The sequence below is a fragment of the Blennius ocellaris genome, assembly GCF_963422515.1.
Source record: "Blennius ocellaris genome assembly, chromosome: 6".
Classification (NCBI taxonomy): domain Eukaryota; kingdom Metazoa; phylum Chordata; class Actinopteri; order Blenniiformes; family Blenniidae; genus Blennius; species Blennius ocellaris.
Window position 1 is genome coordinate 9,589,542 of NC_137655.1, and position 26,387 is coordinate 9,615,928.

Below are 26,387 nucleotides of genomic sequence, written 5' to 3' on the forward strand. Positions count from 1 at the left end.
GTGCAGACGCACACTTTTGGACTGAATTCAAAATGATGCAACCTCCACAGCCTCTTTACATTGGTTTGAAAATCGTTGACCGAGTTAATCTCTCCGATCAGACCTGCCTCGCTCAACTACCTCAGTCAACCTCAATGAGCTTCTGCCTGGAAGGAAATACACTGTTAATGTGTATGAGGTGACAGATGGCGGAGAAGACAACCTCATTCTCACAACTTCACAAACAACCAGTGAGCTTTCTTTTCGTATTTTTTTTTGGTCTGCCTCGCTGTTTCTTTTCCCCTGTTTTTTTCTTTTTCTTTTCTTGACACTCCCAGCACATTTGACTTGTCTTTTTCTTTTTTGTCTGTATATTCCTCTCTCTTCACTTTCATCTCCTCTGATGTCTCTCGTTGGGTCTTCTCTTTTTCTCTCTACTTTTCTCTTTCATTTTCTTTGTTCCTTGTCTCTCTTCCACTTGTGTCTCAGGGCTTCCTCACTTTGTGTCAGTGTTTGTTGCATATTAAATAGGCACAAAGATTTCTGCTCATAAAGAAAAGTATTTAAATTTGTAGGTAACAATTAAAAATATATTACTTATGCAGAAATAGAGGAATAAAGATGTAGTTTTTTGTCATATTTACACCTCATATATTCCAATAGCACCCGATGCACCCAAGGAGCATGAAGTAGAGGATGTTGGAGACACTTCCATTGTAGTTACCTGGGAAAAACCACTAGCTCCCATCACTGGTAAGTTATAATCACATTATTTGATGCTTGAAACATTTTCTGAAGTCCTCTGCCTGCAAATGGTGAGCTATGCATTCTGTATCCTCCGTGCAGGCTACCGGGTTGTCTACACGCCGTCGGTGGAAGGTGAGAGCACAGAGCTGAATCTTCCCGATACCGCCACGTCAGTGACACTGAGTGACCTTCTACCTGGGAAGATGTACAACATCAGTATCTACGCTGTGGAGGACAGTCTGGAGAGTGAGCCCATCTTTGTTCAGGTCAACACCTCCGGAGATCCACTGCCAGGTACGGGACTGACGCTCGTTCTGCAAAATGCTGAATGGATTCATGTAAAAAAATTGGTATTTTGTCACATTCAACCCTGTACTTGCTTAGTTTTAAAATCATTTATGTAGAAATGACAGAAATCAGTGCATACCTGCAAAATTGTGCTCCTGAAGGATATTACTCATTTTAAATAGACATCCTCACACCTACCAGAGCGGTTGGCTTTCATGGAAATGTCAAATTTTGTGATTTTTCATCGAAGTTTCCACTTTCCAACTCTGAATACTCGAAGTATTAAGAGTTTTCCAATGGAAAGTGAAGTCATGGAGTGCACAGCTGTTGGGCTCTTATTCTGCTGGGCTGTAGTTTGGTAAAGCGTTTGTGTGCCAGGTTGAGCATGCTGTTTTAGCCAGTTGCAGATGTTGGAAAAGTGTGTTTGTACAGTTTGTGTGATGGACTGAAGATGCGTGACCTAGTTGAGACTTCCCGTCACCACTGTGTGTCAGACTATGCTCTGTTGTGGTACATGCACGCTACGGCAAATCAGCCATTGTTAAATTAAAAGAATATAAACTAAAACATTTTTTTTGTAGATTCTGTGGCTAAATGTTACCTGCACATAATTTCAGAGAATTTAAACATTGCTCAAAAAGTGAGATAAAATCTCTGTCATGTAGATTTCTGTTGTGTTAGTTGAAAACACATTTCATACTTTGTTTACTTCCCTAATTAAATGGGGCAACATTTTAGAAGGAACGTTCATTTGTAGGATGAGCAGCAGAGCTTGGTATTGTTTGAAAGATTCAAACATTGAAATCTGATTCATTCACTCAAACGGGAGCATCTGTAGCGTGTGGAAGAACTACGTAGAGCCTTGGACCGCCTGCACATGACTGTTACATTGACATTGTATTCTTCAAAAAGCATTTGTCGAAGGTGCCCAACGTGTTTGTCTTGGTCTTTTTGTATGAACAGCATGTCCAAGCTGAGTTCAGTAGGGTTGAGGCCTGACCATCAATGGCAGAATAGACTGTACTCATGAAAACTCCTTATTGGCAGAGGATATGTGATGCGTTTTTCATGATGCAATCTCCATGTTCTCTGTTGGTTCTGTGAGTAATAGTCAGCCTGTTCCTTTCTTCACTCTGATTCTAGCCCCTTACAAGAATAAGTTGAGAAAAGTTGTATACATGTTCCTAACAAATGTGGCACGCTTTGAAACGGTAAATAAACAAGCTTTCTGAAGGTATGAAATTAGTTTGAGATAGTCTCCTGACCAGAAAGCTTGTGTTTGGTTTATATCTGGCAAACAAATCGCCATGTGATGAGAAGTCCTGTTATGTCTATGCTTGTACTTTGTAAGCTCAGTTTAAAAAAAGAAAATAGCATCATGAGATCCCTGAATCAAACAATTGCTGCATTCACAGTAAAAACTTGTACGGAACTCTGGCTTGCAGCGATAGGAATGACTAAAGATGAGCCAGTGCAGTTCTATCTCCTCTGAATGAATTTGACCTTTCTTTTTTATTCCTTTCTTTAATTTCGTCTCCTTCACGAGTCAGATCCCTCTCTCTTTCTCTCTCCCCTGCTCTTAGTTACAGCTGTGTACTGTTTTAAGACATTTTTGTGTGTTGTGTCAACCACTCTGTCCATAATGTGAGGCACTGCCACCATTTGGCACTTTCTACATAGCAATTGCCTTAAGGCGGTCATGCCCCTATAAGCATGTTACGTTTCCATATAAAGCAGCATGCGCTTTGATGACCTGCGCCAAATGACTAACAAGAACGACTCGTTGTTTTTATTGTCATGCAAGATAAAACTTTGATCCATGAGGCATATGTCCATATATCATAGTTTGTTGATGAACAACATGATCTTTTCAAATCTTTAGGAGGAATCCAGTTTTATGTTGAAGTGTAAAGCTTTCAGATGCTGGGGGATATTTAAACTGTTTGTTTTGTCTCTTTTGCTAACGTTTTTGCCTCACCTGCACTTTTTGGGTAGTGTAAATGATGGATTATGAGTTTTCCCCTCTTTTGGTTTTCCTTGCAATCACTAAAGCAAGTTCATAAGCGATATTCCAGCTATTTACCCAGACATGTCATTCACAATGGAAATAATTGTAGTGAGATAAATGTTGCCCTCAGGTAGAGAAAAGCCAATCTTATCTGCTGACTTTGCAATTGTATTGGCACAGACGGACAGACCAGGGCACTGTGTTTAGACACGCATCAGTTACTTTACACTTGCTTATCTTCTATTTCATTAAACACAGAAGTGTCATGACTTGTTAGATGACTAAATTCAAAAGTCATCTGACAATCTTTATTCATTTTGTTGTTTCCCACAGAGGAAGTAGCTTCCCCCACCGACCTGCAGTTCTTTGAAGTGTCTGACAAAAAGATAGTTCTGACCTGGACCGGCCCGACCGGTTCCGTCTCTGGTTACCGGGTCACAGTGCTCCCTGTGGACGAGTCGGGTTCTCCACAGAGAGAAATGACGCTGCCAGTCAGTCAAAACTCCTATGTTGAAGTGACGCACCTGCAGCCCGGCACACTGTACCGCTTCAACGTCTACACCATTCATAACGGAGAGGAAAGCTTACCGCTTGTTGGAGAACAAACTACAAGTATGTGTTGGTGATGTCTAAACATTTTACAGTTCGGGAATTGATTTTCTTTGGTTGTATTGCTGTTGGATACAGGTACGTTTTCAAGCATGTATTGTTTATGTCCCTTGTCAGAGCCAGATGCCCCCACCGATATCCACTTTTCCAATATCACCGAGGACAGTGCAGTGATTCTGTGGTATGCGCCCCGTGCTAAAATCACTGGCTACCGCCTCTTCCTCACTGTGGAGGGCTCTAACCCCAAGCCGCAGCGCCTGCCTTCCCACCTTTCCCAGTACACTCTCCTCAACCTGAAGCCTGAGACTGAGTACACTGCCACTCTGCACGCTGAGCAAGACAACACACTGAGTGAGGGGGAGACTGCCGTCTTTACTACTGGTGAGTATCTCTCACAGAAGCATTTACTTTTGACAACCTCAGAAGAAAGATTGGAAAGTGCTGGTCTGTTTGAATGTTGCAGTTAAGATTATTCCCACATTTAAGTTGCTTTACAATTTTCTGTTATATTGTAGATCTTTTACGGCAGACCACACATCCATTTTCTATACTGGGGGTGTGCAGCCTGTGGCTTTGAAGCAACACGTGGCTTTTTAGCCCTTCTGAAAAAAAGTGCTTAAAAATTGGGGAACCCAAAATGGCTAAAAAGCTCAAAATAGTCTTAAAAGGAGAAGGGTGAAACTGCTGGAAATGTTGAAATGTTTCCCATCCTAAATTGTAATTGAAGGTGCAAACTTTGTGTATGTGTTTCCAAACTGTACCTGAAACTTATTAAGTCATGTTGGACTCATTTTAAAGGTGTCTTTCTACTCCTCTTACACATATTTGGTTTGGTTAAAACTGACAAAAACGGGTCTTATGGTCATGAAGGTTACAGCCCCCTTTTCTATACCATTATATCATGACCAGCCCCAGTTTGCAGTGGGAAGAGGGCAGGGTACACCGAGTCATCACAGGGCAAACGCAGGAAGTCGGACAAAAACACAAAGTCCTATTTGTCCCTATGGACTATTAAGAGACAATAATTCTCCTCATACAGTCTTTCAGTTGTAGGAGGAAACAAAATTATCTACGGGAAACGTTTGCACCCACAGGGAGCACATCCAAACTCTAGACAGTTTTATTTTCACCACATGGCTAGAGTGCTTGCCAACAAACTGCGGATCAGCCTACAGTCACACATATCATTGTTGTTTGTAATGATGAGAACCCTTTACTCTGCGTCTCTTTTAGGCCCTGCAATGGGAAACGCTCCTACTTTCATCACTGATGTGACCGATACCTCCATTATCATCTCCTGGACTCCAGTTCCTCACATTGGGTACAAGGTATGTTGACCACTTGACACAGAAAACCGATTTTATTCATCACATTTCCACCACAGAAAAAAAAAAAAAAAACATCCAGTTCAGTTCTTTTTTTTTTTTTTTTTTTGCTGGTCTTTAAAGACTTTCTAGCATTTGCCGTGGACAGGGAACCCGAGCTATTCTTGGTTTACTCTTGGCCTCATTGAGTGTCAGCAAACATGGGGGCGTCTGACCTCCGAGTTAAATCTAATTGGCTAGAATATCTCACACCAGAGATGAGAATCCGCTGAAGGCTTACATCTCCTTGGGAAAACGGCGACCTCTGACCTTTACCTCCTGTATCCATGATCTATCTCTCCCTCTTCTTCATCTTTCCGACCGTGTGTTCATCCATTTTTCAGTTGACAGTGCGGCCCAGTCAGGGTGGGGAGGCCCCAAGAGATGTGACCTCTGACTCAGGAAGCATTTACATTTCTGGCCTCACTCCAGGAGTGGAGTATACCTACAGTGTCCAGCCAGTCGTGAATGGAAATGAGCAAGGAACTGCAATCACTCGCCATGTTGTGACACGTGAGTAGAGTGTTAACCCAGGGTCCAGCAACCAAACTGTTTTCACTGAAATCCACATACAAAAAAACCCAAAACTATATATATATATATATATATATATACTTGCTTTGCTGAGTGCTAATAATAAATCAACAGTGTAACAATAATGTATTAGTTTCTGCCAACAACATAACCTCTTTGGCCAATTGAAACTTGATAATATCATATTAAGAAAATAAATTAAAACCATAACCGAGACTGTGCTTTATAGTGTATCCTCAGTGAATAGAAATGTCATCCACTATACCTGTTTTTGATTAGAAAACTGGAAAAAAAATTATTATAGATTATAACATTTTTACCTAATTTGTAATTCTTTCAGTGACGTATTGATTTTTTTTAAAAATTAACTTCAAATGTTTTAATGCAATATCATCACGCTATTATGATGTTTGATTTATTCCATTTACAATGGCCAAAATGATTACCCGGTTGACAATTATACTATTATTAGACTATTGGAATAGCTTAATTTGTCATTATAGTGTCTTTTAATAAAATTACAGGTGCTGCCCCCTTGTGCATAATTAAAATACTGCAAAAAAGACAACAGTACATATAATGTAAAAATACTCAAACAAAAACTGTACAAGTGTAAAAAGGTGAGCAATTGAACACATATTATTCATTTGTCCATCAGGCTGCAGTTTGGGCACCTCTGCTGTAAACCCAAACCAAGTCTTTGCTTTCTTTACTGAACTCTGTTTTTCTTTACAGCTTTATCTCCTCCCACTGATCTCAACCTGGAATCCAACCCTAACACTGGTGAGCTCATCGTCCACTGGAACGGAGCGAGTACACCAGGTAAACAGTCAACGTGTTTCTCAAGTCTCAGCAGCCAGATTCCTCCCTTCTAAACCTTCTCCTTTCCTCTTGAAGACATCACTGGCTACAAAGTGACCTGCACTCCCACCAAAGGGCAACAAGGAAACCGCGTGGAGGAGTTTGTGGAGGCGGGAGAGAACTCCTGCACCCTGGATAAACTCAGTCCGGGGGTGGAGTACAATGTCAGTGTTTTTACTGTGAAGGATGACGTGGAGAGCGTTCCTGTATCAACTACCATCACACCAGGTGAGGTTATTTATTTTATGTTTGTTTTTCAGATATGTGCCACATGTTGATTAAAAAAAATTCAGAATCCCTTTTTTGAGGATATTTTTTGTGTATGCAGAAAATGGCATGCTGCCATGGATGGAGACGACACAACAAATGTGTTCCACTCAGAATGCATAAATAAGAAGAAAAAAAACAAAGTATTCTGTTCACATTAATATTGTAGCTTCATATCGATAAGCAGATTTGTATGTACAGTTGTGTCCAGATTGAAACACTGTCACACTGCATACAGGCTTATTGAAAACTATCTGGGAAGGTTTTGTGAGCTTTAGGATGGAATTCTAAATTTTTTCTTTTTTTTTTTTAAATTGTCTTTGCCCCAAAACGATAGAGTCCCAAATTCTGAGCTGGAACACACTATCAATACCATGCTGTTGAAATCTTCTTTGCAGCTTTCAACAGTGAATGCATGGTAGCTCCTTTCATGTAACAATATGCTAACATGGTCTGAGCTGCTAATGCAAAAGTGACTAATGTGCCACATTAATGCCATTTCATCTGTGTGTGTGTATATTAAATGGAGATGCTTCATTAAGTAACCTCACCAGATGAAAATATAGAAGGCATTCTTCCACCAATGTGATATGTGCGTCACCCTGCTGGAAGTGGATCATTAGTTACTCAGCTTACTAATGCTTCAAACATTTTGCTTTTCTCCTGCCTGTGTTTGTTTGTTTTTCTTCTTGCCCCCCCCCCCCCCCCCCCCCCCCCCAAATCTATTTCCCACATGCCCAGAGGTACCAAAGCTATCTGACCTCAACTTCGAGGAGGTGAGCGACACCACCATCAGTCTCCGCTGGTCACCGCTCAACACCACCACCATCACGGGCTACCGGATCACAGTGGTTGCAGCCGGCGAGAGCGTACCCATCTTCGAGGACACAGTCCAGCCGTCGACCGGTCACTATACCGTCTACGGCCTGGAGCCTGGCATCGACTACGACATCAGCGTGATCACAGTCAGCGAAAACGGCGAGAGCGAGCCCACCACGCTCACTCAGCAGACCTGTAAGCTAACAACCATAGCATCATTTTCTCCTTGGAAGGGATTAGATCACTAAATAGATAAAAATGGAAAAGGTTTGCATATGATGGACTCATAAATGACGTTGTGTGGTAATGAGGTTCTTATTAGCCGTGTTGTGCAGCCCTCCAAACAAAAACATTTTCAAGTTGTTGTTGTAATTTGCTTTACATGCTGTGTTGTCAGTTTAACGATCCTCTTCGTACGCGTGCAACATCTGGTTTTAGTTGAGCAGGTTTATCATACTGAGGCTCATTTTGCCCCCCCCTCCCCCCCTGTCTGCAGACTGGCGTGTGCTCTCTCACTTTTAAGATGCTGTAAAACTTCACACGTAAATTTACACTGACACATACGTGCACACATAAAACACTGGCTTTTTGCGTTTTGGAAGATAAGTCACCTCATTTATTTCCTTTCATCTGTCGTCTCTGCTTTGTCTTTGCTCCTCACTATTTCATGGCACATTTACAATCCCCTCGCCGCCTTTTACGAGCAGTCACACATCTTTAAAATCTAACCTGACATTCTGCGTTCATCCTGAATCAGGCTGCTCTCTTTTTCCATCAGCCGTGCCAGCACCCAGTGATCTGGACTTCGGAGAAGTTGGTCCCGATACCATACAAGTCACCTGGATCGCTCCCCGTGTGCCAAATGCTGCAGACATTGACGACTTCCTTATAAGGTATGCAAACAAATATGTTTGGATTGTTCGTCTTGAATTGGTGTTCGGACTACGTTCAGAAAACTAATTCTGGTGGATGTTTATGTCGTTTAGATATCACCCCATCGATGATGAAGATGACATTACAGAAACCAGTGTGGGAGGCAGAGATAACAGTGTGGTGCTGAAGAGTATGTCACAACAACAACAAATATTGCACAGAAACCTCCAACCACATATGAATATCGGTTTATGTAGATGTTGTTTTGGCTGTCCACAGATTTGCTCCCAAATACAGAGTATCTGGTGAGCGTGGTGTGCGTTTATGAGCAGAGGGAAAGCTCCCCCGTTGTTGGCACCAAGAAAACGGGTGATTTCTCACATGATTCAACTGTCAAATAACCGTTGATTCATTGTGTTTCATTTTATTTTTCTTAACCCTCGTCAATCCGTCTCTTGAACCCTCTCGCAGCTCTGGATTCGCCGGTTGGCCTCCGTTTTTCTGAGATCTTCACCAGCTCCTTCACCCTCCACTGGCTCGCTCCACAGAGCAAAATCAGCGGGTATCGTATCCGTTACCAGATGGTCAGCGGCGGCAGGTCCAAGGACGAGCGCCTGCCTCCCTCCAGAAGCCATTACACCCTGACAGGCCTCACCCCCGACACCGAGTACTTGGTCAACATCTTCGCCGTAAGCGGCACCCAGGAGAGCCTGCCGCTCAGTGGGAAACAAAAAACGAGTAGGAATACTGAATTTAGCCCTTGATTCTCTGTTTTTACTCGCCAAGTTGCTGCTAACCTTGACGTTAATGGGTTTGTTTTCCTTCTCTCTTCAGTCTCAGATGCTCCTACTGAACTGGAAGTGCTGGACTCTTCCCCTATGAGCATCACCGTTCGTTGGACTGCCCCTCCAGTCACTGTCCGTTACTACAGGATCACTCATGGAGAGTCTGGTAAGTAGATTTAATCCTTTTCTCCTCGCTTCACTTGTTAACTGCTAGTGCGGAAGAAACCACTTTTAATTAAAAAATTAGCCACGTGGGATTGCCAAGGTTTGCCCCAAGATTGTAGGCATAAGCCCAAAAAACTTTAAAGAATAGTTTGTGATGTCTTTTTTATATTATGTGTCCACTGCCATCGACTTCTCAAGAAATTTAGGTTGCTTTTGTCTTTCTAGAATGCAGGAAGAAACTACTTTTGTTTTACAGTCATTGGCCTTTTCTATTGTTTGTATTTTTCAACTTCAGGTATTTAGTTTTTGCTCCTTGGGAAACTTTTATTTATCATGAGCCATTGTGCGACGCTTATTCTTTGTGTCATGTTTGCATTCAGAAAAAGAAAGACTTGAATTTTTTTTTTCCCACATTCTCCCTCTTCGTCCAGGTGGTCGCAGTAGTACCAAAGAGTTCACAGTGCCCGGCTCGCAGTCCACAGCCACAATCAAGAACTTGAAGCCTGGTACCGACTATACCGTCACTGTCTACGCTGTGACTGGCAGAGGAGACAGCCCCGCTTCCAGCATCCCCATTTATGTCACACACAAAACAGGTACCCACATGCACAACTTGTCATTTGTGATCACTCCGAGACATCGAGTTTCCATTCATGGCTTCTCGTCTGCCCCAGGTGTCGACTCTCCTTCTGAAATGGAAGTAACTGATGTGAACGATAACAGTGTCACGGTGAGGTGGAGTCCAGCCCAGGGCCCCATCATGGGATACAGGGTGACTGGGGTCCCCAAAAATGGACAGGGGTCATCTTTCACTGAGGTGGTGGCTCCAGGTATAATGTTCACTCCACACGGTTATTAAAAAAAAATAAAAAATCCATATAGCTTTTAACGTTGCTTCTTTTCCCCAGACCAAACAGAATTCACTTTCTCGGGACTCATGCCAACTGCTGAATACACTCTGAGTGTGTTTGCTCTTGGACAAGATGGAGAAAGCACCCCGTTGGTGGCGAACGCTGTAACAAGTGAGTATTTATTTGAAAAATGTAGTCCCAATTTCTTGACACTGTACCGCATTGTCAACACTCTTACCTTATTTTTCTCTCATATTTTTAGATGTTGACCGTCCCAAGGACCTGACCTTCTCGGATATCGACTCCACCTCCCTGAGGATCACGTGGGACAGTCCCGAGGGAATAGTTACCTCCTACCGGGTGCTTTATTCAAGTTCAGAGGAGGGTGAGCGAGAACTGCGCCCTGCCCCACGGTCAGATGCCGAGTCTACCATCATCTACGGTCTCCAGCCCGGCACCGAATACACCGTGAAAGTCATCGCCTTGCACGACGGCACATCCAGCACGCCACTGGTTGGGACACAAGCTACAGGTTGGGAAAAACATTAATATTAGATTTTCATTCTGTATATTTTCAATTTTCAGTATCTCCAATGTGAAAAATCACGCGCAGTACAACAGTTTTTGCTCCTTTTACAAAGACAGTTTGGTTTATTCTTTCTTTGTATTGAGAGAAACTTATTTATGTTTTTGTTTTTTTCCTTTTTCTTTTCCTCCATCCAGCGATCTCTCCTCCCTCAAACCTCCAGTTCTCCCAGGTTGGGCCAACTTCTTTCACTATGCGTTGGGTTGTGCCGAGCCAGGGAAACCAGCTCAACGCCCTGCCAGGCCTCACAGGCTACCGTGTGGTGGTGAACCCCAAGAACAAGAGCGGGCCAACCAAAGAGATCAACCTGGCCCCGGACGCCACTCAGGCACACATCTCGGGACTCATGGTGAGTGTGAACTGGATCGACTTGAGGTCACTGAAAACTCATCGTGCACTAACAAACACGCCGCGAGTGGCGTGGACATCTGCACTCTCGAACGCCAAGGACAAAATGTGAAACGAGGACAGGGGTTTGTGCCTGTGGATACACGTGCACAAGCATGCGCACAAAGAGTTAGGATTGCAGCTGCAGCAGTTTTCTTTCATTTGTATGGCTGACTTTATTTTTCCCCCTCAATTAGATTGCAACTTCCTACGAAGTCCATGTTTACACCCTGAAGAACTCTCTGACCAGCAGGCCAGTTAAAGGAGAGGTGACCACCCTGGAGAGTAAGTCTCAAACTCTGGTAACACGATGAAATCATACAAAGCTTTGCTCTGTAAAAATGGTAGCATCATGAATAGTGTTGTTCTCTTGATACGAGTAAATCTTACAAGTTATTTTTGTTACTAATCAACCTGTAGATATCAGCCCGCCTCGTCGCGTTCGCATAGCAGACATCAACGATTCCTCCATCACTCTGACCTGGAGATCCAAGACGGACACCATCTCTGGGTTCCTAGTCGAAGCCACGCCCACCTCCTCTTCTTTGGGCGACATCCCCATTCAGAAGACCATCGGTTCTGACTCGCGTTCATACACTATTACGGGTACAGAACTATTGCATACCAAATATACAAAAATAACATGCCACATAAAAAAAGATGTGCAAACTCTCTCTAACCTGTGTGCATCCATTCTTCAGGTCTTCAGCCAGGCACTACATATAAAATCAACCTCTATACACTGAAAGACAATGGACGCAGTGTGCCGCTCACACTCGCTGTCACCACAGGTAACCAATACACATGAACACTGAACATGACCTCTCTCTTTGAAACAACAAGGGACACAGCACTATGCAGTACGTACTTGTATCATGATATCCTTCTATTGTAAAAGCCAAAGTTAAACCCTTGATTTAGTCTGTTCTTGCTGTAGAATTACTTTGCTTTTTAGTCCTGGAGAGGACTACAATGATGATAATGATTCTAAGATAAGTATGCATTAAGTTGTTTTTTTTTATACTTGTGTGTCTTGTAGCCCAGCCGCTGGTCATGCCTCCCACCAACATTCGCTTCACCTCCCTGAATCCTACCAGCATCTCGTTCATGTGGGAGCCGTCCCACAGTCCCCGGGTCACTGGTTATTATGTCACCATTGAAGAACCTGGTGGTTTGCCCCGGGAATTGATCCCTAGAACTCAAGCAGGCCAGTCCTACGCCAGTATTGATGGTGAGTGTGTGTCTGAGATTTGCAGTATGCATCAGAAAAGTTGTAGAAATGTCAAATTATTTATACTCCTCTGTGTAATTTTTGATCACAGGTCTGAAACCAGGAACAGAGTACGTCATTAAGATTGTCACACTACAGAACTCTTTGAGGAGCACACCTCTGGTGGGAAAAGCCAGAACACGTAAGTCCTGAATGGGATTATTTCTGGAGGCGATTTGATGGGACTCTTCTCCATTTTTCTGAATTGAATTCTTGTTGAAATTGAATGTTGTACAAATATTTTTCTTGCAACAAAAATAAAGATCACCTTTTTTCTCGCACCAGTTACATATTACTTTGTTAGTGGAACAATAAACACATCGATGATTATGTGAACCACTTGAGTTTATATGATAAACGTTAAGAAGTTGTGCCAAGTATTTGCAATATAGTCACAGTAATTAGTTGAAACCATATGCGAGTTAGAGGGAGGCCATGATTTTTTTTGAAGCGCCAACAATGGCTGCAGTACATAATAACTATGCTGTGCTGCCCTCTTCTGGTTTTCTCTTGTACTGTAATCATAATGCAGAAAGCCTGTTGCCCCTCGTGATTAATTCTGTTCCTGATGGAAATGAAATGCTTGCGTGTATTCTCCTTTACGGAGGAAACTGCATTTGACAATTTGCATCAAGTGAGTCCATAAACAATAATAAACAGCAGGGAAACTTCTCCCCCAAAGTTTTTATTTTGGAATGGATTTGGAACAAAATGTCTAAATTTGAACCTTTAGTGAGGCTCTTTTAAGAACTGTACTACCAACTAGATTCTAGTTATAATTTCCTATGATAAAAACCTTAGTTAATGCGGTCTGTTTCCATGACTTGTTTAATTAGTAGCTTTTTTTGGTTTTTAAGTTGACACCTTTTTTTGTTTCCTTCCCAAAAGATAGTCCATTACAAATAGAAAAATGTTTCCTCTTTGTTTCCTTTAGAAACGGACAGACCAGTAGGTTGTCTGGTGTTTATAAAGGAGGATTAGTCATATTAAAAGTATTTACTGGTCTTTTAATGCTGAATACTAACATCGGTATGTCTCTCGTTCAATCAGAACCGGCGACAGATCCTCAGCTGCTCGTCCCAGAGCTGCCTGAGCTTCCTGTTCCTCATCGACCCACCATTGACATCCTGGATGTTCCCGAGTCCTTCGACAAGATGTAATCATCTGCATAATCAGACTAAAATTTTTACAATGCATGAAAATGCATTTATGACACATCGTCTTTCTTTGTCAGTGGTTTATTAATCTTAAGGAGTAGTTTTGTCTGTATTGTCCATAATACATGACACTTGCATCTCTTTTTCTCATCCTTCAACTTGTTGTCTTATCCAGTTTTGACACGAATACTGTCCACCTGGCTGGTACCGGAGGCCAGAGCCAACCAGGCCAGCAGGGTCAGCACATTTACACAGAGTATCAGAGCCTGGGACCCAACAACGGACTTCACGGGCCCTTTAGTGGCCCCAAAGAAGGCCAGAGACCCACCCTCAGAGAACCCCTGGTTTACATTCCTGCAGCTGGCCCAGATGGAAACCGTGTTCCTTTGGTCAAGGTTGGTAAGACTTAGGTGTATTCATTCTGCAACAAAGAACCTCACAGTAATCTTTTATTCCAAATGCAAGTATTTTAATGATTTTTTTCCCCGTGCGAAAGTAACTTCAGTTTAAGATATATCATTGAATGTGCAAAGTGTGTAGTATGCTACAACAAGGGCCTGCAGCCTGTGGCTCTCGTTCCTCTGTATTGGGTCTCTGAAGCTTTCTGAACATTATATATTTTCATCCCAATATTATCTTAATTTTTTGGGATGTGTGGTTTGTTTTCAAAAATACTGTCCTCGCTAAAATGTGTTTTACAAAATGCTAAAATTGCTTGAAATAAAACAGAAAAAAAGTGTTGGAACAAAGATTGGCTAAAAAAAAAAATTGCCAAAATCTTTGAAACTTTCAATAACGAATCAAAAATGGCTAAAATGACTAGGAAAAAATGGTCAAAACTCAAAATGGCTAAAACAACCAAACTAACTGAATCAGTCAAAGTTGGTTAAAATGCTACTAAACAAAGAGGCTGCAAAATGTAAAATGGCGACATTAATTCCAGATTGTAATCATGAATGTACATTCAGCAAATGTTTTGTAGTTCCAAAAGGTATAAAGTAATTAAAACCGACAACTGTGTGAGAAAGCAGTTATTACGTCCCATCATCAGGATTTTTACTCTAAGCTATGGCAAGCTTGTAATTGTTTCCTTAAATATCAAACGCCACTCTTATCACATCTCATCCATCAGGTGAGCGACGGCCCTCTGCCAGGACTCGCGTTCGGTTTCCCGGACAATGAAACGGAGTTTCCCCAAGAAGCTCAGACGGTCACCACCATCTCCTGGCAACCCATTCCCCTCACATCAGAGTACGAGGTGTCTTGTAGTCCCATCACACAGCTGGAGGAAGGGGGCTTCCAGGTAGTCACATTAACACAAACCTTGAAAACGGCTAAAGAAGAATCCCTGCTGAGTTTTTTTTTTTTTTTTTTCCCCAATATGCAGATGCGTCTTCCAGGTACCTCCAACAGCGCCACACTGATTGGACTGACATCCGGAGCATCTTATAATGTTGTGGTGGAGGCCATGAGGGGCGGGGCCAAGGAGAAGGTTCTGGAGGAAGTCGTAACTGTTGGCAACGCCGGTACTGCAGCTCTGTAGTTTTACTTTGAGTTCATTTAGAATTCCTAAATGGTTAAAGAGTGTGATTAAAAATATACATGAAAATGCACAAAATATAAAAGACTAAAAAAGGTTTTTAGTTGTTTGTTTTTTTTAGTTCTTTGGATTGGGTGGGGGCAGGGGGACACATAGGCAATGCAAACCACTACACTTGTGTTTTTACTCCATGTCCTTTCTGTATCCCAGTCCCAGGTGACGTCCCCGTTAACACCAACCGGGATGTGTGCTTCGATACGTTCACTCAGACGTACCACGAGATGGGCTCGGAGTGGGAGCGCATGTCTGAGACAGGCTTCAAGCTGTGGTGCCGCTGCCTGGGGCTCGGCAGCGGTCACTTTAGGTGTGATTCATCCAGTGAGTGGCTTATTAACCCCCATCACTTCATGCTTTACAAACACCCTGCAATGCACCATGGAATTATAGATGTAATTCTATGTGATCTAATGTAGAGGAATTTATAAAATAAATTGTTTGTTTGATTGAGTTATATTACACGTTATAAATTCCTGAGCTACAGTTCATGAGCCATATAATCTTCCAGGGCAGATTTTATGTGCAGGCGAAGCCTTGATAAAATATCAGCATGGGCAGATTTGGCAATAATATTAAAATGAGTGCTTATGTTTGTGCTCTAATTATGTCAGTATTAGTAATCTTATGGATGTTCTCGTAACAGTCTTCTTGTTAAATTGATCTTGGATACTATTTGTTCTCTGTATGAGTTTACCTAATGTCTGGCCATGCTGATCTTTCCGCTTCATCTATAGAATGTGAGGATTTCACAATAAGAGCCTAAAAGAGCTTAACCTCAGTCTCAGTTTTTTGTATTGTACAAAATCACCCAAAGCAAATATGACGATACCAGAAACTGAGCTCATTAGTCCATGTGTCCTTTGTCTGGTGTGTGTGTGTGTGTGTTTATCATGGGTGACCACGTGCAGTGCAATACACTGAGAATATCAATAAGTGTGTGATCACGACTGTGATTGAGATACTTGAAATACAGACGTTATAGATGCTGAGTTGCACTGTACAGAAAACACGTGATGTGAAACCTTTTCCGCAGGCCATTTTTTTCCCCCCAGTGTATTTTACACGTTTTAATGAAATCCTTTCTTTCCATGTCTGTTTCAACCTACACATCTGGGTTTTTTTTCCCACCTCTTCTAATTCCTCTCATTTCATGCATTTTTCTGTGCATCTTTTCCTTCCTCCTGTATCTTGTGCTTCTGTGTGCTCCTCCTGCCTCCAAACAGAGTGGTGCCATGACAATGGAAATAACCATCGTGTTGGAGAGAAGTGGGACCGCCGTGCCGAGAACGGTCACATGATGAGCTGCACATGTCTGGGCAACGGCAAGGGAGAGTTTAAATGTGAACCACGTAAGTACAGACAAACATTCAGACCGAGAAACAAAAATGCGTTTTTATTTTTTTTTACCCCCACTTTCTTAAATGTTTTTATTTCAGATGTGACTGTAATTATAAAAGGCAAAAAACATAATTTTCAATTTCAGAAAAGAAGGAAAATCATTCAAATATGCATGTTTGATATTAAATCGGGAAACTTCACTTAATGAAAACAATATCCACTCTCCAGATGAGTCGACATGTTATGACGATGGGAAGATGTATCAGGTTGGAAACCAGTGGCAGAAGGAATACATGGGAGCCATCTGCACCTGTACCTGCTACGGAGGACAACAGGTGAGATGACACTCGGGTATATGCCAGGGATGTCAAACACGGGGGGCCGCGTGCCAAACCTGGCTACCAGAAAGTATCAGTCTGTCATGCGTTGAAATCACTCAAGCAGTTTAAATGCATCATGGGGGTAAATTCCTTTTTTTTTTTAATTGCAGATCGCTCTTATTTTTCTTTAGAAATTTAAAATTTAGTTTTATAAATAGTTGGTATCCTTTTAAAAAACAAATCACACTCACCTGAACACTGTTGGATCAGAGGTGAAACATTTTCAAAATCACCAGCTGGTCATGTTTTTTATGACGAACCAGAGATACCATGACCGCCACAGATATTTCCTCTGCTCTGAGCTCTGCTGATTTAAAATAATCAGACTCTCGTAGTGTATTCTCATACCCATTTGCTGTGTGTTTTGTAATAAAAAGTATTCTCTCTGTATGAAGGGCTGGAGATGTGAGAACTGCAGACGACCCGGAGCACAGACTGATGTGGATGCTGACCTCCTGCAGCCCGTCCACTCGGATGCTTTCGACCGCTACAGAGAGAATGCTCTACGCAAAATGGTCAGTGTCATCATTTCTGCTCCGCAACGTTTGATGCGTTATGAAATTCAACCTGTTGATGCGTGTGTCGTGTTAAACTGTTGGAATTCATAATGATGGTTTGCGTCGGCTGTTTCACTTCATCATGAAACTTTATCACGACACACTGTAAAGATTCTTATGATAATCTGAAAAGTTTACTTAATTTTAAAGATGTATCAAATATGGTTGCATGATATAACATTTTTATACATATTTTTCAGGACTTGGTATCAAATAATGTTGTCATTAAATGTCTGGATAAAATGTGAGAATTTTTCACCAATATATACAAATGTGTCCCTATGTATTATGAAGATGTTATGCTTATTTTATTTGTTTTACCTTTTTATTCCTTTATAAACTTTATTACCTCAGAAATGTTTGTTAAGCATCTATTAAATATTATGAGGCTAAGAGTACTGACAATGTCGACTTGGGATGTTACATCACCTCAATTTTACTTGGTTAACAACCATCATAGTTAAAAAAAAATACTCTGATGAAAATATAGTACATTTAAAAACTAATAGACTATAATAAATTACAGCTAAGAAATGTCTAACAGGCATTCAAAACACATTCCTCATATAACGCAAAGTACATAAAAAAGTAAAACCGTAGTAGAAGTAAAACAACTATTTTCTTTGTTGATAAAATAAGCTGATTGGCTAAGAAAAGCGGGGAAATACTTCTTAATAAGATTCAATTATGGACATCGTCGGTAACGAGCAGTAAAGTTATTTGACTTGTGTGAATTGTATAAAAATATACTTAAACTCGTTGAAGTTTATTTTACATTCTTGACAAGGGGCACTTTGGCATTTACATGAACCTGCTGTGATAATGACAGCCAAAACATCTCACTTTTTCTTTTCTCTTTCTGCAGAACATCCAGTGTCCGATTGAATGTTTGAGGCCCGAGCTGCTCGCAGATGCACTCAGCCCCTCAGAGTAGAGCAAAGAGTGAAGGAGGAGAAAGTGAGGCCCCTTCACTGCATCGGCACCACTTCAAGAAGGACGGCTCCTCCCGCTGCCACCAAAAAAAAAAAAAAGAACATTTCCGTCAGATTTGTGCCTTAAAGGGTTTCACCACATCAATGTGTTGTGCCTTTTAAAAGACTCTTCTGCTCCAAACATCTGTACAGCTGTTTGTGCCTGAATACAAAGAAAAAGAGAAGAATATGACTCTCACTGAGCACAACTCCTGCTGCTTTCTCACCTTCACACAGTCTGCAAACACACACAAACTGCAGTCATTTCATGTATTTCCATCATTGCTTTGGAGTTTGTTTTTTTTAAATTGCCGAACATTCCATCACATTTCTCCTTTTCTGAACACATTAAATCACTGAAAATATCTAAATGTAACAGATTTTAATTGATTAAGTTCCCCAATGATGACCATAGCTGCCATTCACTGTGTGTTTTACTGACATCAAAATGTTCCAATGAAAAATGTCAGCTTTAATGACTTTTTAAAAACTTGCATGTAAAATGCAAATCTATTCCACCAAAATGCGCTGGCTCAAAGTTTAAGCTGTTACCTAAGAGAATTGGAAAAATAACTATTATTTCCAGGGAAAAGTCAACAATTCCCTATATTTTGTATTTTTTTTTTTTTTAGATCCATTTTTTTTTATTTATCCCTTTTTTATGTAGGCATTTTGTTCAATGCTATTTTCGGGTGTACACTTTTATTTTTTTAGTTTTTCTTTTTATTTTTTTTAATATTGTTGGTGCCAGAACCTGAACTACTGTGGACTGAATCTTTTTAATAAACTGAAAAAAACTATTCTTGTTTGTCACCTGTTCTTGTATTATTCCTTGGCTTATTTAATAACTTGTATTAACTTGCCTTTAAAGACTTGTATGTTTGGGGCTAGTTTATTTTCGATTTTTCCTCAGCTTCCCATTATAAGTACCGTAGTTCAGTCATTGATTTCTATGAATGAACTATTGCAACACATGATAAACCATCTTCCTCAAAGTAACTTGTAACTTAAGCTGAATTTAATGTTTTCACCATGAAATAACAAAAGTTGACAAACTTTCAAGTGAAAAAGAATCGTATATATTGGGAAATCACTGAACATCAAAAGAAAGCTGGTGATGAGGAAGGACCACATCATGGAAACCTCTGCCATCCAGAAACTGAGAGAAGATATTCAGACCTTTACAGGACACTTGCATTTATTGTCATTATGAAGGCCAATCATATTATATGACACAAGTCAATGACTGTTAAAGAAAGGAGCTGCGTGATACGTTGCGGGAGTAAAACTATAAACAAAATCATATATAAAAAATACGTTATTAATCTCATAGTGAAATTCTTTAACTTGCAATATGCATTTTCTGTTCAAACAAATGTACTGGTAACAAAAATGCAGATCAAAAAGCGAGATATGGACAATTTACAGAGCAGATTAAATTATGAAAAATGTACAACTAAGTATAATTAAATATTTGGAAAAATGACTCCTAAATCACAAGTAGATGAAAACTCTTCTGTGTGACAGCAATGTGAGTACTGTATTTGTAGTCCCTGGCTGAATCAAATATATATTTGATTTATTGATATATTTAATTTATTAATGAATGTAGAACGTGTGACCGCTGCACCTTTAACACGCTCATGACGTATGCTCTAAACGTCATGAGCGTGTATTCATACTGGAACCTCATTGGCTCTTTCACTTCCGGGTGCATATTTTTCTCTGCGTGTGGAAGCATGGCGGCAGAGCTGTGGAACCGGGTGCACATCCCGTTTCCCAGCGCCGTTTCGACCGTCCGGATACCTGCAACACCATCCACAGGTACGTTCCCGTGTCCCAGTGCTAATAAATCCCTCACGTCGTTTAAAATCTGCTCGAGAAATGAGGCGCAGGAACGCCTCGCGTGTAAACCCACGTGTGAGAAGCCATGTCTCCGCCCTCAGATCCAAACGTTCAGGCTTTGCTGGAGCAAAACGAGAAGGTTCTGAAGCTGATCCGCTGTGAGAGTCTTCAGACGGAGGTCCGAGTTTTGTACGAGCTGCTGTACAACCACAACAACAGCCTCAGAGGCAACAAGACATTCAAAGGGTTGCAGCAGGTCAGGACCCCCCCCCCCCCCCCCCCCCCAAAAAAAAAAAAAAAATCACACGACTAACGTAGCAAAAATGTGGATCATGGAGAAAGGATGACGTGACGACACATCTCTATCTCCTCTACTGCAGGTCGAACAATGTATAAACCGCTTGAAGACCATGAAGCTGGACGTTGCCCTGCAGGAGCTGGCAGAGGTTTGCCCCAGTAGTATCCAAAGGTAGGGTGCATGTTGCTTCTACACATCTTTTAGAAGACGATGTGGACCCACACATTTCACACAGGGAAACTACTTTTGACAGTGTATTGTAATAGTAATAGTAATCGTTTATGCAGTCAACCAGATACAAGATGCAGCAACAGAAAATGCAACAATTAAAAAAAAGGGAAAACATAGGAAGACTGAAGGGTTTTGACTGAAGTATTGCTTAACCCTGTACATAATAAACATAATGCTTCTGCAATTGGTGTGACAAAAATAAAAACAACAACATCATTGATTACTTAGGCATCATGCATCTGTAAGTAGATTCGATATGGTTTTTAGCAAAAGCCCACACAGTGCACACAAAACACCTTAAAACTTGCCAAACGTGAATGTTTGTCGAAATACATACAGCATGATTTCTTGATGTACATATTTTTGATTGAAAGCTGTAGGTGTTTGGCGGTATGTAAGTCGCACTTTAAATTTATGGGATTCATTTAGTAACCAATGACACAATGATGCATTGCAACCCCAAAGATTTCCACTTTTGGCTCCATGTAACATCCATCATCCCATCAACAGTATTCCAAATTGTGATGATAAGCATAAATGTAATATATATATATATATATATTTTTTTATTTTTTTTTTAGAAAACTGACCCTCACGTGTGGCGAGTGTGATGTTCCCAGTCAGCCCATGCTGGAGTGGACTTGTCTCAAAGTGCTGGGAGCCGGCCAGCTGATGAGCTGCACGTTGCGTCGCTGCAGTACGGCTTTTGTGTATCCTTTCTTTTTTTTAATCAAAGATCAATCTGTTCTACACATTAGTCCTCCTACTTCTTGCATGTGTAACGTTTTTATTCCACAGAGGTCTGCTTGTGATTTCCCCCTTAACTGGTATTTGTTCCAGACTCTCAAAGCGACAGATGAAATGGGAGGAGTTTATAATACTGAATGTGGTGATAACCAGCATGCTCAGTCGGCTCTGGTGAGTCTTCTCTCTGATTGTTGCGTATGTGGAACTTAATGTGATCAGCGTGTGCACGTATCTCTGTGATGGGCTGCTGACCTGTCCAGAGTGTATCTGGCTTTCTCTGCCTAGTCAGCTGACCAGGCCCAACTGTAATTTAGATAAAGATGGAAACATACACAGGAAATGATTCATCGCCAAAGTCTTAACGTCCATGTTTTGTGTTTCGTCAGGGTGATTTTCCGAGGCATGCTGGTCAGCCTGTCTTCTCTCTATGAGAGGCTCCTCGACCTCCTCAGAGACGTGGCTCAGGCTCAGCCCATGCCATTCCTCACGGAGTACTCCCTCCCAGCAGACCTGGCTCTCTTCTTGGGTCCCTCTTGTGTATTTCTACTGACCCGACGCCCTCGTGCCAAACAGATCAGGATGAAGATATCATCAGTGGAAGTCAAAGCGAAGAAGATTGAAGACTTTGGTGTTGCTATTGAACGAGGTACATTTTTCTGATGTATTTTTATTTTTTTTTCCCGGTCTTTTGCTTTTCTCTCGTCTGCTTCTTGCTCGTCAGGGCCACAGCGTGACATCTCTGGTGCCATGACTATTGTTTACCTTTTTCCAGATCTTGCAAATGACACCGACATGAAACCATTTTTTAGCATTTTAAGGAATTTTAAAAAGGTATGTGAGCAACCACACTTAATTATTCAAATATTTTCTTGTCATTTAATGTGTTTTCTTACCGAGTGCTAATAATAATATTCTGGCACTCTAGGGGAACACACTTAAAGAAAAAACCCGCAAAGATGAAAGGAAACTAAGGTTTGAAACACAAGTGAGAAAAGCTGCTACATTCACTCTCATCACAAGCCATATTGAAGAAATGATTGAGTGGTGCAGAGCGCAGAAGATGGAGAAGGAGAAACGCCTCTTGTCATTCATGCATTTAAAGTGCCAAAAGATGGAACATCTGGAGACAGCAGGGTACAAGTAAGAGCAACAACACTGAATATATAGGTTTTTCAAGCAGAACTTTTTTGTTTCGGCATGCTGTGGTGATATCGTTGCAGTACTGAATCATGGTTGTCTGTCTCCATCCACAGTGTGAAGAAGAAGCTGAGGGCCTTCAGACGGGACACTCTCTGGGCTTCGTCTCCTCTCGGGCCACCGCCAACGACCCTTCGTTCTTTTACTTTGATGAAAAGACGGACTTGCCAGAAAACTCGGTTTCGGTCACTCAGAACTGTTACGAAAACGAAACAACCAAGGACACAACGGAATGGGAAGGACTTCTCAGAATCTCGACTGTCCGAAGACGAAAGGCAAAGCAGGACGACTCAGCCGCTCCTTCGCTCTTGCAGCACTGATGACATAGATGATATATTTGCCTCCGTAGGTTTGTGAAACCTTCAAGTTGGACTGGAGACACAAACCACTGAGTGGAGATGAGCTTAGTACATTGGCACAAGGCTCTATGAGAAGCTCAGTGAATTTGCAAGGATCCCAATGTAAATGTTTAAAGGTGGGGATTGTAGCACCATGGACATTTACAAAATATACGTGCATCTGAAAGCAGAAGAGACAACTTGTGTAAAAGTTGCATTAGTCATCTTGCACGTGAAAACATTTCTCAATCCTGCATCACATCTATTACTGTAATAGATGTGCCTTGCTTTTTTTTGGTGTAACGTTACAAAATAAACAAACCATGCGGTTAAGGCAATGGTGAACTATGTAGCAAGCATTAATGGCCAATAATGAAGTAAAATGGTTTGGAAAAATACATCCATTATTCAGTTCTGTACACAGTATGTATTCTCAATGATCTTTGGCTCCACCTGCTGGTGTTGATCGTGATTTGCTCCCCGTGATTGGTTTCTAGATATTAGATTAGGGCGAATGGATGGTCTTGGAAAGATAAATTGTATCCCTAATCCCTAGTTATTGCATTGCCACTGGCAGCTGCAGTAATGAACAGCAAATGTGACATGTTCTTTCTGCAATGTATTGCAACCATGACTGTTTAGGAGATCACACTAAATTAGTAGCTGAAGGGTTAGTTTTGTTCTTTGTATGTCTGAGACTCAGTTTTGTAATCCACAACCAAAATTAAAAAAACAAAACACGTGGCCTTTCCATCTGCACAAACTGAGGATTTCCTTCCCCTCTGCAGAACCTGGCTGCCTTGACTTTTAATCTCGGATCAGACTGCCAGATGTACTTGTGTGTACCAGTCTGCGAATTCCTGTGTGTTCTGGGCTTCATCTGAACCAGTCAAGGTCAACTTTTGATTTGTTTCTCCTCTGTGGGGAAGAAAAAGGAGCAGAAGTTAAATGTTGAAGGTGTACAAGTACACAGAGGAGGTCAGAGTCACTTCCTGTCTGTGCTGAGTCTGCAGTCACTGTGCCAACCGATATCCATCAATAGTACCATCACAGAACCAACTATTCTCAAACATGCCAGAGTAGAACCCACTGTGCATTGTACCAAGTGTTATATACTGGAATTTTTTTTGTGCTAATAATTGGATTAGTGTTTAATAGAATTTACCTTGTTTTAACATAAACCATGATTTATGGTATCTCTAAATCTTTGTGATCTTCACAAATGTCACTTATTAACAAGACACATATATGCAAATGGACGATTCTTTTGAAAATGAATAGGGTTAGGGTTAGGGAGACAATATTTTTTTAACCATTCTCTGTCAAATATTGTATCACAGCATCTCTCATATAGCCCTACCGCACAGATTTTAAATGAATTATACAGAGCACAGTGTGCAGCTTTCAGAAGACAAGGGCACCATAACTTCCCTCTGGCCAAAGCATTTTTGATGACCACCTGTGCTTGACTGAATTTTGGCTGAACATAGTGGTCTGCCGTCAGCCGTCCAGTGTCATTTAATGGTTTTAGGAGCCAGTCCTTAGGGCAGACTTTTCAAGGACATAATAGCTGGCAATCCCCTGCTGGCTAACTCCCAGGTGATGACAGTCTCATAGCACCGGCATTATGCAAACTCCATGGCAGTCCAGCAAACCCATTCAAATCACCCGCTCGCCTTTCCATCAACCACTCCTTGAAGTATGGAGTGTCAGCAATTCAGCTTGAAATAGTGTGGTAAGCTTGTGGTATTATTAGAAGTAAGTGGAAGCTGTCAATAACACACTGTGTGGGAGCCCTGAACCATCCTCAATCAAGACTCCCCATTTCCAAGACTCTCGACATCAGGAGAACTGATTTGTTCTGGTCAAACAATGTCTTCTCTGTGCATACACACCAGCACACAGTCGCTATAGTCTGACCCGGGAGCAATTTTCCCGCAGTGCAATAGTCACTCTCTTCACGACCCATTCACAGAAAGTTGTCTTCCTCACCACTGGATGCAGTTTGCTGCAGAGGAAGCTCTGTTTCTTCAAACATTCTGAAACTCTGCAGCCATTGCACTCTGGTAAATATAGCATCCTGCCATTTGGAGGCTTAGTCAAATGACCATTGAGGGTTTGCAGTGATAGTTTTCAGGGAGGAGAACCATCTGGAAAAAAACATACAGATTTTGATACCAAACATGGGCTACCAATAACTCACCCTCAGTTTGTACTCTCTTCTTTTTGGATTGATACTGCTTTAGTAGCATCTTCCTGTCAAATCTCTGAATTTGTGTCTTTGGTTATTGACAGGTTATTTTATTTTACCACAGAATCCTCTATCCACAGGCTTTCTATGTTCAACTTAAAAAAAAAAAAAAGGTTTGTGATTAAACTTCAAGTCCTTTAGTTTTTAAGACAGAATAAGTTCGCCCTGTATATTTATGAAATATTTTTGGGTAGAGAAAAATACAACATATCATAAGCAATTTTATGAGGGTGGAGTAAAAAATGTTGCGCAGCCATTTTGATGCTGGTGTAAACGTCATCTCTTTATGTAGCCCACATACAGTTGAGTTTGCCATGTGCTCCTGAGTGACTCCATGTATTAAACTTACATTTGGTGTATTTTCGCATTATACTTTCCCTTTTTGTCTACTGATACCACAACAATGGATTTCACTCCTCTTTCATAGTCTCTGAAACCATCACCAGTCCTGCCAAGGCTGAATTCAGCAAACAGTGAGAAGTGCACTTTAAAACCACAATTGAATCACTTAAATATGATTTTAATAGTTTTTGCACATGTATGATCCCTGATTTGATGTGCAAGTATGGCAATCCTTCAGGCAACTATTCAGTTGGCTCATTAGCCCAATGAAACAACTTTTACTCCAGTTTTGAATCAGGTAACTGTTGTGCACAAAATGAATTTTACTTCATATGTGTCATATTAACAGAAACTAATGCCTCAAGCCCTCAACTCAATGTCAAGGCCTCCGTACTGCTGCAGATTATTCTCAGTAACTGACTCACATGCAAAGCATGGAAACTAAGTTACATGTTCTTCTATATATATAGCATGCAAATAAAGAGACAAGATGTGCTCATCTGTTCCGCTGAAGTATTACCTCGCCTGCTGTTTCTCTTGCATATTTTAATAGTTTCTGTAGATGGCAAGCTTCTCAATTACCAGTCACGATTATTGTTTACTCCTCACTAAGCGGTCAATATTAATGTTAAAAATCTAATTCAAGAACTTTTATGAGTTAAGTTTAAAACTACTATAAAACACAAGGTTCTATCCAAATGTGGTCAAATCAGTGCGTTTGAGAGTATAAACTAAATCGTTAGGA

The 26,387-nt window shown here is 41.2% G+C and overlaps 2 protein-coding genes across 2 annotated transcripts in view; both read left to right on the plus strand.

The window, feature by feature from the left end:
* The window catches only part of fn1a (fibronectin 1a), a 32,199-nt gene extending 13,006 nt beyond the window's left edge, over nt 1-19,193 (plus strand). Inside the window, exons 16-49 of the mRNA XM_080498533.1 lie at nt 102-230; nt 643-732; nt 826-1,020; nt 3,356-3,634; nt 3,749-4,012; nt 4,865-4,959; nt 5,340-5,508; nt 6,265-6,351; nt 6,427-6,618; nt 7,399-7,671; nt 8,255-8,369; nt 8,463-8,539; nt 8,629-8,718; nt 8,821-9,087; nt 9,184-9,300; nt 9,731-9,895; nt 9,974-10,129; nt 10,208-10,321; nt 10,413-10,682; nt 10,874-11,085; nt 11,321-11,408; nt 11,544-11,729; nt 11,825-11,914; nt 12,163-12,354; nt 12,446-12,535; nt 13,444-13,549; nt 13,726-13,945; nt 14,683-14,853; nt 14,938-15,076; nt 15,301-15,468; nt 16,371-16,496; nt 16,714-16,820; nt 17,261-17,380; nt 18,288-19,193. Coding sequence (XP_080354659.1) covers nt 102-230; nt 643-732; nt 826-1,020; nt 3,356-3,634; nt 3,749-4,012; nt 4,865-4,959; nt 5,340-5,508; nt 6,265-6,351; nt 6,427-6,618; nt 7,399-7,671; nt 8,255-8,369; nt 8,463-8,539; nt 8,629-8,718; nt 8,821-9,087; nt 9,184-9,300; nt 9,731-9,895; nt 9,974-10,129; nt 10,208-10,321; nt 10,413-10,682; nt 10,874-11,085; nt 11,321-11,408; nt 11,544-11,729; nt 11,825-11,914; nt 12,163-12,354; nt 12,446-12,535; nt 13,444-13,549; nt 13,726-13,945; nt 14,683-14,853; nt 14,938-15,076; nt 15,301-15,468; nt 16,371-16,496; nt 16,714-16,820; nt 17,261-17,380; nt 18,288-18,356 — 5,228 coding nt within the window. The 3' untranslated portion in view covers nt 18,357-19,193. The remainder of the gene's footprint in view (nt 1-101; nt 231-642; nt 733-825; nt 1,021-3,355; nt 3,635-3,748; nt 4,013-4,864; nt 4,960-5,339; nt 5,509-6,264; nt 6,352-6,426; nt 6,619-7,398; nt 7,672-8,254; nt 8,370-8,462; nt 8,540-8,628; nt 8,719-8,820; nt 9,088-9,183; nt 9,301-9,730; nt 9,896-9,973; nt 10,130-10,207; nt 10,322-10,412; nt 10,683-10,873; nt 11,086-11,320; nt 11,409-11,543; nt 11,730-11,824; nt 11,915-12,162; nt 12,355-12,445; nt 12,536-13,443; nt 13,550-13,725; nt 13,946-14,682; nt 14,854-14,937; nt 15,077-15,300; nt 15,469-16,370; nt 16,497-16,713; nt 16,821-17,260; nt 17,381-18,287) is intronic.
* A 926-nt stretch (nt 19,194-20,119) lies between these two features.
* rmp64 (ribonuclease MRP subunit p64) lies at nt 20,120-23,759 on the plus strand. The gene is made up of 9 exons (XM_080497726.1): nt 20,120-20,217; nt 20,340-20,494; nt 20,619-20,707; nt 21,349-21,477; nt 21,608-21,685; nt 21,901-22,160; nt 22,287-22,345; nt 22,440-22,654; nt 22,768-23,759. Exons 1-9 carry the CDS (start codon nt 20,133-20,135, stop codon nt 23,066-23,068), a joined length of 1,371 nt encoding a protein of 456 aa, XP_080353852.1. The 5' UTR covers nt 20,120-20,132; the 3' UTR covers nt 23,069-23,759.
* The last annotated feature ends 2,628 nt before the right edge of the window (nt 23,760-26,387 follow it).